General features: G+C 48.0%; 1 protein-coding gene across 1 annotated transcript in view; it reads right to left on the reverse strand.

Annotated features, from left to right (window-relative positions):
- LOC138492813 (tenascin-X-like) overlaps positions 1–13,182 on the reverse strand; it is a 759,772-nt gene that overhangs the window by 240,848 nt on the left and 505,742 nt on the right. The window contains exon 24 of the mRNA XM_069620166.1: positions 2,271–2,525. Within this exon, the coding sequence (XP_069476267.1) occupies positions 2,271–2,525 (255 nt within the window). The remainder of the gene's footprint in view (positions 1–2,270; positions 2,526–13,182) is intronic.

Consider the following 13,182-nt stretch of genomic DNA (forward strand, 5'->3'; position numbering starts at 1 on the left):
CCACATAGAAATGTGCACAGACATTCCATGGCAATGGGGTGAGGAAGATTCATTCAAGCTGACCGTCCCCAGGAGACAACCAACAGTCGTTGGGAACAGAACCAGCCGATACATACAAGGTCAGCGAGCCAAGCTCTTCGTCGCTCGCTGGGACCGGAAAAAAATTAAGCTCACAGAAACATGTCCAGGGAGGCAAAGTATGAACAGCAGTTTCAAATTGCCCTTCGGCAGGTGGGCCTGGGAAGAAGGATGTGGGACGAGGGGTTGATACGAGAAGGAGCCAATCAGAAGGTAACTCTTGGTGTCCCTGAAAAGTATCTTGTACTCTTGCTGATGTCTACGAGGCCCCTCATTGGTGGATGCTGAGTGAATGTCTCCCTTCCCATCAGCTCAGGCTGTCTCTTGTTTTCCTATGTGTGCTGACCGAGGACAGGTTAATAAAATTACAGAGATCAGCACGATTACGTAGTGTTTAATAACAATGAATTAATCGGGTGGAGGAATGTGTTCCTCTGTGCTGTTAGATTCGTGCTTGCCCCACTTTTTACCTGGTGTATGTTCTTTTTTGGATTGATTCCGGTAAATTATTGATTACTTGCTCATAGAGGACCCCTGATACAATAATATGCAACAATATGCTTAACCAAAGTGAATCTACATGCAATCGGCCATAAAGGATTAGTTGGATCGGGCATCACAAGTGAGCATAACAAGTGGTTGGTAGAATGCACCAATAGTGTGCATTATAAATAGTGCAAGACAGTAGACATGGGCAAGAGTTACATGTATACCAAGAAAGGGACTCCCTACACTGATAGGACAGGTGAATTGTAGGTAGATGAGATGCTGAATACACAGCTAGGGATATCATCGTATGGCAGCCGTACAAGATGAATAGAGGCGTCTATAGGTCACCTATCTGAAAACAGGAAGACAGAAGTGCAGCCATTTTCCTGACACAGAGGCCACAGCCGGTCACAGAATTAGCAAGGCCTCAGAACCCAAGATGCCGAGCTTACAAAAATACATGTGTTCTAGAAACCTGTGCAGAGCCCAGACAGAAGTTCATGGCCAGAGCCAAGGTCAGAAACTAGGAAGGGATTCATAGATGAACAGAACGCATGAACGAGATAACCGTTCCCAGAATGAGAAGTGGTACACTACGAAAATGAATCTATATTAATAGGAGCACAAACAGCCATTGATGTCCAAGTGCACGAGATCAGTAAGCCAAGTGACTATAGGAAAGTAACTGATTAGTGTCCCCAGAGGCCACAAAGAACACACATTGGGTGTTAGGATAGGCTAAAACCTTAATAAATAGAAGGAAATCCACTCTCAAACACGGTACACTAACATGTGATCCAGATACAAGAAACACTGGCTATTCATTATGAGCCCAACGCTGTTAAGACACCTGCAGAACTCCTTCAGTGCACGTGCAGACACCAGACACCCCACAAGGCCAACTACAAAGGGAAGGCCTCATCGTCTCCAAGATGACCATGAGCATTCTTTCATTAAAATTATGGCATACTGCAGAGATCTCTTCCCCCTATCTCACTCGTATCTTGATGCCTTGTCAAAATGTCCAAGGTTGGTAAGCTAGATGCCAACCAATAAGAACTCCCTGTGCGAAACCATCTATGATGGATGATGCCAGTCAATTAGCTGTCCTTATAATGATGTATTAGAAATGGATTCAATAGTAGAATAGGTCCAGGCGGAGCCATCAGATAGGTAATGCTCAATAGGGTAACTAACCCATATATAGCCTATTTGTAGTTCGAATTACTAACCAACCCAACTTCCCCGTAGGTTTTTTAAACTGATACTATAATGTGATGTCATTGCTGATGTAGTTCTGGTAAAAAACGAGCTTGCAGGCATTGAAAATGTTGAGAGCTATGAGAACGAGATGCGTGTATGCTGTCCTGGCTTGGCTTCGTTGTTTGAATAAAGCTGGGTTTTGACATGCACCTGAGTCCTCTATCATTGAGGATTATTTTGACTAATTTTGTGATCCTGGGCACACCTTAACAATGTAAATAAAAAAGACATATATTGCAATTTGCAAATGTTCAATACTTTTGCAATTACGAAAGTTAGGCAATTGACTTTGACAAGACATTTAGTTAAATCTTTATTGTCTTGGTCCTTATTTTTTTCTTTTTGAATGGTTATCTATGTTACGTCAGGGCCTGAAAATGTTTTATTTTCAAGGGGAAAAAGGAAAGAATGATCATGAAATAAGATGGCAATGCACTGACCTCTGTGTGTAACAGAGCTGCTGTTCCCGTGAAGTAATCCGTCAGCGGCGACTGCAGAAACTGAAAAGGTGTACAGATTTCCCGGCATTAAGTCAGAAATATTGACATGTTCATCGACCACAGTCACAAACGAGGCAGGGTCCCCAAATACTTCCACCAGATAAAAACTTCTGTTCCCGGTTGGTGGGAGCCATGTTAGGGACACTGATCCACCGGGGAGCTCCGTCACTCTCAGGTCGTTTGTAACATTTGGTACTGGAGAAAAAGAGAAAAGGTTGACAGGTTGATCCAGGTAATATGGTTTCCAGTTTTCCTTCACCCTCATCAACAGTCAGATTGCTATACATTGATTCTCAACAGGTGAAAATGCCATATAGTTTACAGATTACTTTAACATGCAAATCATTGACGATATCACATGCATCCTATTGGCCACAAAGAGCACAACATGCATGTTAGAATTAGCTAAAACCTTAATGAATAGAAGGAAATCCACTCTGCATGCTATGAGACATTTGAAGTGAAAAGCATGTCTCTGCTCAGACTGTTCAGAGTGCACAAGAACTGAACATGCATGATATGGCATTCATAACACGCCTGTACACAGGTGTTTCTAGGCGTCAAATGCATGGCACGGAATGAGTGATATGTGTGTGCTATTGTGTACTGTTAATGCTAAATCACACAGCATTTATTTGAATCTAAGTGTACTACTAGAAATGTCTTCTTTTTTTTTCAAAGGAATCTTAAAAAAAGAGCCAGGAGAGAAAGGTTGGCAAAGCATGGATTAGGGGCCATTTTAAAAGGCAGGGAGGGCACATGCAATGTGCGAAAGCAAGGCATTTGCAATGTTGTGTTACGTGCATGAAACGGAATTAGCGTTTCTGCAGTGCATTGCTTCTCTGACTTCCCAAGTGCACATGCGCTCAGGCCTCCAATAGATTTCCATAGAGCCATGAAAGGAACCGATTCCGCAGGAATCCATTCTGAATGCCACCTGCAAAGCGTAATGTGTACACCGCGTGCACATTTTCTACAAAACGAAGAGTACAAAGAAACAGTAAAGCCGATTTATCCTGCATTTACTCTTTCCCTTTGCACTCTGTTTTTGAAAATTAAGAGCACGTGACGTACCAGCATTCAAGTGATAATGTTAGGTCCTCCCTTGCACGCAATTTGCACTTTTTGCAAAATGGACAGCATTGTACATTGTATCTAGAGGAAAGTCATGGAAAAGAACAGTGCAGTGGGCCGCCATTCTCTATGCTTAGAATTAATACCTACATTTAGTCCAAGCACTGACAATTACCCTATTATTTTCAAATTATTAATTAAACATTTGAGCGATTTAAGAATGTATTACTTGGAATTCCAGTTGACCATTTCCTAAAAGTTTCAGCTAGATCCGGCTACTGGCATGCAGATCTTTTTACCACCTTTCCCTCACTACCTGGCCTTCCTTTCCTTGGTACTTACTGTTCCACTTTACCTCCCCCTTTGTCGACCTACTTTCCCTGGTCACTCTTCTTGCTCTTACTGAGATTGCTCCTCACCCTCTCTTTCCCAGACGCCTCCTTGCTCTTGTTTCTTTTGTTCTGCACAGACCTACCAGTCAATGCCAAAAACTGTTGGCTTTGCCAATGCTTGTGTGTGTTTTAGCAGTATTGACTGAAGGTTATTTTTAAAAGAGAGTGAGAGCAGGTGAATCGGTAATTGCTCAATGTGTGTCCATTGGGATTAGTTCTGGGTCAGGTGTTGCTGGATTGCTTTCCACAGAAAGAAAGCAATGGCAGCCTCCAGCATGTTGTGTGCTATCTACACTGAATGGAAGTGTAACTATTTTCCCAATTAGGAAAAAGGGGGTTCCTGGCTACGTTGCAATTTTTGGTTTTTGGAAAAGTAGATTCTCCACGCTTTTTGCAGTTTTTAAACAGTGTATGTTTATTTGTTCAGTTAATTGTGGACTCGAAGTCCTATTGGTGGTCAGCCGACACGTGTTTCGACCTTGTGGGTCTTTATCAAGGCTAAAGGTTGGTGTGGCCCCGGGTGGGGTCCCGTATTGCGGTCTATGCAGTTCCTGTGTGTTCACAGCTAGGTCCTGAGTGAGCCTTAGTGTCGATATATCACAGAGCTGTTGCTCTCACGGTATCTGCCAGAAACCGGCAGAAATAAATAAACCTGCACTGTTTAACAACCGCAAAGAGCGTGGAGAAGGGAATAGTTTCTTACCTGTAACTCCATTTCTCCAGCATTGGTATCTTTCATGGATTCACATGCTTAGAATATTCCCCGTCGTCAGGCTGGGAATCCCTGGTACATTATATAGACCCTTTCCCGTAGGAAAACTTTCTCGACGCTTATGCGTCCTATCCACCTCGTTTTGTATCATGCGTGCCCGCACCGTCAGGACGTCATGATATAAATACAAGACCCGCCCCCGCGCTCCCTCAGATTTCGGCCCCCAAAGTAGTGGGGAAACCGGTTTGCATGTTCAGGGAGGCAGGTGGGCGCATGTGAATCCATGAAAGATACCAATGCTGGAGAAATGGAGTTACAGGTAAGAAACTATTCCCTTCTCCAGCATTGGATCTTTCATGGATTCACATGCTTAGAATAGATTACATAGCAGTACACCCCCAAGAGAGGAGGCGTGCATGCAAACCCATATACTTTCTTCGCAAAGCCCGTTCCCTATGATCATGTATACATTAGTAATCGTTAACATAGGAAAACGAACCACATACCGTCATAAATTCCGCAGGATGCAACCCCTCAGTATGGGCTTACCTTATTGGAATAGGTGTCGGAGCACCGCCTGTCCCATCCGGGTATCTTCGGCATGTTGCTGCGACAGGCAGTAATGGCGGGTAAAGGTGTGTGTAGCCGCCCAGGTAGCCGCCATGCAGATGTCCCCCAGAGGGACTCCGGCCCACAGTGCCGTCGACGATGCCGCTGCTCTAGTTGAATGAGCTCTTGGCCGTCGTAGAAGAGGCTTCCCTGCCCTGGAATGGCAGTACGAAATGGTAGATGACACCCATCTTGACAGTCCTTGCTTTGAAATGGCTTTTCCTTTAGCACCCAGACCATAGGCCACGAACAGTTGTCTCGTTTCTCTGAATGGTTGCGTACGATGAAGATAAAATTTGAGAGCCCTTTTTACATCCAATGTGTGTAACGTGCGCTCCGCTACCGAGCATGGCTCCGGAAAAACGTAGGCAACACTATAGAGGAGTGTTTATGGAACACCGAAGGAGCTTTCGGTATGAACTGTGGGTTAGTGGCAAGGGCTACCTTGTTCTTGAAAAATCGTAAGTATGGTGGGTCTACCATTAGAGCCTGAACTTCTGAAATACGTCGGGCTGAAGTGATGGCCACCAGGAAGGCCAATTTCCACGACAAACACTTTAGAGACGATGATGACATTGGCTCAAAAGGAGGCTTCATAAGAGACGTTAAGACCAGATTGAGGCTCCACTCCGGCGGAAATTTCTTCTCTGGAGGGAAACTCCGAAAGAGGCCTTTAAGGAAGTGCTTAATGAGGCGGTCGCTGAACAATGGTGCCGAATGCCGTCGACGAGTAAACCTGGAAATGGCGGCCAGCTGTACTTTTATTGACGATACCGATAGGCCCTTTTGAGCTAAGAACAGCAAGTATGGAAGGAGCTGTTCCGGCTTAATCGATTGCGGGGCCAAACCTGGTTGATCCTCACACCACTGACAGAAACTTCTCCATTTGTACTTGTATGAGGCGTTTGTGGAAGGCGCTCTTGCCGCTTGCAGGATACGCCGACAGTCCTCCGGAATCGTTAGCCGACCGAATTCGGCGAAGTCAGGAGCCAGGCCGTCAACTTGAGGCTGTCCGGGTCGTGATGCCAAACGACACCCTCCTGTCGGGGGTCTTCTGGAGTCTCATCGGTTCCGCCACCGCTAAGTGTAGCAGGTCTGAAAACCACGCCTGTCTGGCCCAGTACGGGGCCACCAGAATTACCCGACATGGGTACCTGAGGATCCATTGCAACGTCCTCTGGACAAGGGGAAATGGAGGGAATGCGTACAGGAATTTGTTCGACCATGGGAAGGAGAACGCATCCCCCAGTGAGCCCTGCTGAGGCCACCTGCTTGCGTACTGATGGCATTTCCTGTTGCTCTTCGTCGCGAACAGATCTATGGAAGGATGTCCCCATTTCTTGAATACTTGCTGTAGTTGTTGGTCGTTCAGCACCCATTCGTGAACTTCGTTCATTTCTCTGCTGAGGGCATCGGCTTCCACGTTTCTCACTCCTGGCAGGTTGAACGCCAAGATTTGCATGTTGTGTTGTAGGGCCCAATGCCAGATTTTCTGTGCCTCCGTCGATAGGGACCTGGAACGTGTCCCTCCTTGTTTCCTCAAGTAGAACATCGTAGTGGTGTTGTCCGTCATGACACGCACCACCGAGTCCCTCAGTTGAGGAAGAAAAGATTTCAGAGCCCATCGCACTGCTCTCAGTTCTAGCAGGTTGATATGCAGGGAGGATTCCTGCAACGACCACTGGCCTTGTACCTGTAACGTATCCAGATGAGCTCCCCATCCGCTCAGCCATGCATCCGTCACCACCGTCTTTTGGAATTCCGGTTCCAGTAGAGGCATTCCTTTCGTTAGATGAGTAGACACTCTCCACCAGCAGAGTGCTTGTACTAGTTGTTCGTCGACGACCAGTCTGTCGGACCAGCGACCTCGGCTCTGCGCCCAACGGTCCGCTAGAAATTCCTGGCAAGGCCTCATAAACAGACGGCAGTTGCTTATCAACGGAATGCAGGACGACATGGTCCCTAGCAGGGACATGTATGTGCGCACCGACACCTTGGTACCGCATCTCCATTCCGACGCCTTGCTTTGAAGTTTCTGAATTCTTTCGCTGGATGGTCTCACCAGGCTTGTGTGTGTATGAAACTCCGCTCCTAGAAAGACCAAGGTCCTCGAAGGCTCTACGGAGGACTTGTTGAAGTTTATTGCGAAACCCAGTTCCTGTAAGAGGGACATTGTGGCCCTTAGACTGTTTCGTGTTTGTTCCCTGGACGAACCTCTGACCAGCCAGTCGTCCAGATATGGATAGACATGGTGACCATCCTTCCTTAAATGGGCCGCTATAGGGGCCAAGCACTTGGTGAACGTCCTGGGGGAGGACTTGAGCCCGAATGGGAGGACCTTGAACTGAAAATGCTTTCTCCCGACGACGAACCTTAAATATCTCCTGTGTCGTGGGCGTATTGGGATGTGAAAATAGGCGTCCTGAAGGTCTAGTGACGACAGATAATCCATGGGTTGCACCGACCTGATAACCTCCTGGAGCTTTAGCATTTTGAATTTTAAGCTCTTTAGCCATTTGTTGAGTACCCTCAGGTCGAGAATGGGCCTCCATTTTCCATTTGGCTTCTTGACAACAAAGAACCTGGAATAAACTCTGTGTCCTTCCTGTGTCACAGGAACTCTCTCTACCGCTCCTTTTCGCAACATAAGCGCCGCCTCTTGTCGTAGGATTCGGAGGTGGGGCTGGGTCGAAAATACAGGCGGGAGACGTGGAGGCTTGTCTTTGAATTGTAGCGCATGACCCATGCAAATCGTGTCTAGAACCCATCGATCTGTGGTGATGCATTTCCATTGGTCGAAGTGATGAGAGACTCGTCCCCCCAGGACGTTCCGAAGGCCGTCATTGGTTGCTGGTTTGCTTGTTCTTCGTCGACGAGGGACCCGAGCCTCGCCGCCTGGAAGCTTGATAGTCTCTGCTTCTACGTGCCGACTGGGACGCTCGTCTGAACCCTTGTGAAGAGTACGAGGGCCTGTTAAATCCACGGTCCCTCGAGGCTCCAAAGCGGGAGTTTCCAGAAGCACCCCTAAAGGGGCGAAAAGAACGAAAGTTTCTACCCGTTTGGAGGGCGCCGAGGGACCTAGCAGTATCCGTGTCTTCTTTCATCCCCTTCAACGCTTCATCAACCTTTTCGCCAAACAGGTGTTCCCCTTCACATGGCATGTCAAGGACTTTGTACTGGACTTCAGGACGGAAAGTAGTACATTTGAGCCACGCTTGTCGACGAAGTACTACGCCATGGTTGATTTGTTTGAAGCCAGACTCTGCTAGGTCAACTGCAATATTAATTGAATGGTTCGAGGCCTCTTCGCCATCCCGCACCAGTAACATGGCTGCTTTCCGGTGTTCGTCTGGCAGGTGTTCTAGGATAGGGGCTAGTTTGTGCCACATCTCTCTATCATATCGTGACACGATCGCTAAGGAATTGGCTGCTCTTACCGTCGTCGCACCGACCGAGAGCACCTTTTTTCCAAAGGCGTCTTGCCTCCTAGCCTCGCTTTCTGGTGGAGTTGAACATTTTTGCTGTACCCTGGCCTTCCTAGCCGCTGCCGCCGACACCACCGAGTCAGACAGAGGTTGTGATGTTAGACATTTTGGAGTGGACTCCGGAGCTTTAAACTTTTTCTCAATCCGCCCCTTTATAGCTGGCTCCGAGAACGGATGGCGCAACGTCTTGAGACCTTCTTGCCACACGTGGTCCAGAATTGGGATGGCAAATACCGATTTCCTCCTTTGACCCATATGGTCAAAAAGGAAACAGTCTTTCTTCTGCTCCTCAGGAATCAAACCGAACTCGGAACAAGCTTTTCCCATCATTGCATGGAAGGCTCCCACATCATCCGGAGGAGATGGCTGTGTCTGGCTCCTCGTAGACTCTACCTCTACATCCGAATTCCATGTTGGGTCCCTCGACGGTGACAGGGAGATGTCTGACCCCGAGTCACCCGGTATAGAATCTGACTCCGACAACTCACCCTCCTCCTGCGCTCGAGGACGATCTTTTACCGCCTGGGGAGCCGATGGGTTTTTAGTCGTCGAGCGAGCCGCACAAGTTTGCTCGTCGACGGAAGGTACAGAAAAAAGTGACGATGAAGTCCCAGGTTGAGGGATCTGCGTATCCAGCCGCTGCAGGAGCTTCTGAAGAGTATTGAGCACATCCAGAGACAGAACTGTCTGGGGGGTTAGTAACGTTGATGATATAGGTACCATACCCCCACTCGCACTCGTCGTCGTCGTCGACGTGGAAGGCCGTAAGCCTAAATCCGATGGCTGCAGAACCGTGCCACCTTCTCCTTCCGCCGAGTAGGCCGTGTCTGGCTGCAGTAAGACTTCAGGGGGGATCGGGTCATAGACCTCTGGCAGCCAAGCCATAGACTGAGTCTCCGTCGACGAAGGAATCCCAACCGCTGCTGCCTGAACAGTAATAGGCATCGTCAATGACACTGCGGTCGACGAGCAAGTAGTCGTCGTCGAGCCCTTAGACTTCGTCGCCGATTTCGATGCCGACTTCCCGGCTGAAGCGTCTCGACTCACGGTAGACCTGGGACGGTCCCCTGAGGAGGATTTTGACAGCGCTTGCCTCTCCGTCTTAGATGATGAGGAGGAGGAGGGCTTTTTATGTGATGAGGAAGACCCAGCATGCTTCCCCTTATGCTTGTCCTCAGCGCGGTTTTCTGCTGGCCGTACCTTTTTCGATGGAGGTTCCGACTTGCTCCTGGAGGCCGTGGAGCCAACTTCCGAAGCCGGGTAGGCACCCGCTCCGTCATTAAGCCAGTCGACCAGCCTTCTTTTACGGTCCTTAAGGGTTTTTTGGGAGAAACCCTGGCATATCTCACATGTATCCGCCGTGTGGTGCGAGTGGAGACAGTAGATACAATCCATGTGGGCATCTCCTTCATAAACTTTTTTGAGGCCACATGTCGCACAAGGGCGAAATAACGCTTTTCCAGACATAATTCTCCAGAATTTGAACGTCGCCGAAGCGAAACAGAAAAAACAACCTAGTTTCTACTAGTAGTAATCACGAGGATCCCACTACTTTGAAAGACGGTTGAAATCTGAGGGAGCGCGGAGGCGGGTCTTGTATTTATATCATGACGTCCTGACGGTGCGGGCACGCATGATACAAAACGAGGTGGATAGGACGCATAAGCGTCGAGAAAGTTTTCCTACGGGAAAGGGTCTATATAATGTACCAGGGATTCCCAGCCTGACGACGGGGAATATTCTAAGCATGTGAATCCATGAAAGATCCAATGCTGGAGAATTTACTTTCCCGAAAACCAAAAAATGCTAGGTAGCCAGGAACACCCTTTTTTCTAATCATACAAAGAGGTGTGGGCTGCACCTCGACTATTACCTGTGACCTTGCACCAATATCATTAGCAATAAAAATTAACCAGAGTTTAGCTCAGGAGTGTTCCAATTCTAGAGTCCATTCTCCTCTTTCTAGTTTCGCAATTATTTTATTCAATCAGTGAATGATAATGTTATGGTACAGAACGCATCCAATGTCATTAAATGTTACTTTATTTATAAATCATATTTTTCATTCTTGATATTAAAATAGCTTTACATAAATTATTCTAAATGACAGAATTTGAAAAACATTTAAGCACCAACAATGTGCAATTACAATAGTCATGTCAGATAAAAAAAACTTCAGAACATCTCACGATAGACAGTGATCATTCAGACAATTATGCCAGAAGAGGAGGAAAAAAACGATTTCTTTTTACAAAACACCATTACAAAATGTATTAATGTTCAATTAGTTGCATATAGGTTCAACAAACAGCAACCATAAGAAACGATCGCCACGTCTTTAGGACATTAGTATGTCGATGCCATATTCTAACCTATGGACAGTGAGACCTAATCACTCTGCTATCATCATCTAAAACGAAATGTGGTCTGTACCATAGACGTATCATTCACTGATTGAATACAATATTTGTGAAACTAGTTGAAATTCACCAACCAATACAGTTGAATGTAATTATTTTTTAAGTTGCCGGATGATTTGTTGTTTACAGGAATCCCGATGTTTGTATGATGTGCAGCATTTTGTTTTATCATTGATGCATAGCATCAACATGTTATGTTTCTAATATTGACTGCCACATCCCACAAAATAATATATTCGGGGGAATTCATAGAATTCAGCACAGAAGTGGCGCACGCGGCCAGCGCAGAGAGGGAGCATGCGCCAGCCATGTGCACCAAACAGCATTCTGGCCCACCGCGTATTCATGGATTTCCCAAGCCATTTGCAGCCGTGGTGCACGAACATCCAGCAGCGCCAGTTACGCCCCCAAGAACGCCCCTTGCGCAAGAAAAAGCCATAGAAATCCCCAATACTGCGTGAAGGGCCGCGCAATCCCTGGACCACCTTACAGGCCCCCTACACTGTAATCTCGTGAAAAACTATGCGTACCCCGCTCGCGGCAGCCAAAACACATGAAAATCAAATTGCGCACCCCCTTGAATACGCGTACCCTGCCTGCGCCAGGCAAATTGCATTGAAACGTCCCCCCTGTGGAGTGGGCTGCCTGCAGGTCATGGTCAGGGGTGATTGGCTGCCTGCAGGGCATGGTCAGGGGTGTAGGGTGGTCCCCTGTGGTGTGGGTTGCCTGCGGGGCATGGTCAGGGTGGATGGGCTGCCTGCTGGGCATGGTCAGAGGTAGTAGGGGTGTCCCCTGTGGTGTGGGCTGGCTGCGGGGCATGGTCAGGGGCATAGGGTGATCCCCTGTCATTTGGGCTGCCTGTGGGGCATGGTCAGGGGTGTAGGGTGGTCTCTTGTGGTGGGGGCTGCCTGAGGGGCATGTCATGGGTGATGGGCTGCCTGCGGGCATGGTCAGGGGTGTAGGGGTGTCCCCTGTGGTGTGGGCTGCCTGTGGGCCATGGTCAGGGTGAATGGGCTGACTGCGGGACATGGTCAGGGGTGTAGGGTGGTCGCCTGTGGTGTGGGATGCCAGCGGGGCATGGTCAGGGTGGATGGGCTGGCTGTCGGGCATGGTCAGGGGTGTAGGGTGGTCCCCTGTGGTGTGGGCTGCCTGTGGGGCATGGTCAGGGGTGTAGGGTGGTCCCATGTGGTGTGGGCTGCCTGCGGGGCATGTGAAGGGCACACACGGGAGGGCCGACACAGCCAAATCGTGTCAAGAGAGCACTTGCGTATCCCGGAGTACACGTACCCTGCTCGCGCCAGCGAAATCGTGTGAAGAGCGCCCTTGCATCCCCCGGAATACATGTAACCCACTCATGCCAGAGAAATTGCGTGAAGAGCGCAGTCGCGTACCCCGGAATACACGTAACGCGCTCGTGACAGCGAAATCGCGTGAAGAGCGCTGTCACTTACCCCGGAATACATGTAACCCCCATATAACCCGCTCGTGACAGCGAAATTGCATGAAGAGCGCACTGGCGTACCCCGGAATACACATACCCCGCTCGCCCTGGCAAAATCGCGTGAAAAGCGCACTCTCGTACCCCGGAATACACGTACCCTGCTCGCGCTTGCGAAGTCGCGTGCAGAACGTCTTTATGGCAGGGCAAAAGGGGCACTTGCCCAGGGCCCCCACCTTGGAGTGGGGGGCTCACAAGGCTAGCCGATCTGAAGAAGTAAGATTCTATTGTTCACCAGTCTTAAATAACACATGTCAGGATATTGTATGGGGTGCTGCTGAAGCTCTAAACCCATTGCCTTTCTGTTTTGATAAGTATATTCTGCCTTGATCAATTCATCATGTAATGCTTTCTGTGTTCACTGTGGTATACAAAGTTTGTGTTTTCCTTAAGTCACAACTCTGTAGCATTCTTTCCTTCCTGTGGGAATTATATTGATCATGTGCAATAGGCAATGGTGAAATTCTTATTGATACATTGAGTGCCACAATGGTTCAGAAGTTAGCTCAGTGTGTGAAGCACCCATTGTAGAGATATGTGTTAATATGCAAAAGTAGAATATCACATTACAGCCAGGCTGGCTGAGCATTTCCTATGTATGAAGTTTATAAACCTGCCTGCATATGTACTTTGTTTTGCAGAACACCATCTGCTATTATCAG

Source organism: Ambystoma mexicanum, chromosome 10 (genome assembly GCF_040938575.1).
Source record: "Ambystoma mexicanum isolate Mex_15411 chromosome 10, UKY_AmexF1_1, whole genome shotgun sequence".
NCBI classification, from domain to species: domain Eukaryota; kingdom Metazoa; phylum Chordata; class Amphibia; order Caudata; family Ambystomatidae; genus Ambystoma; species Ambystoma mexicanum.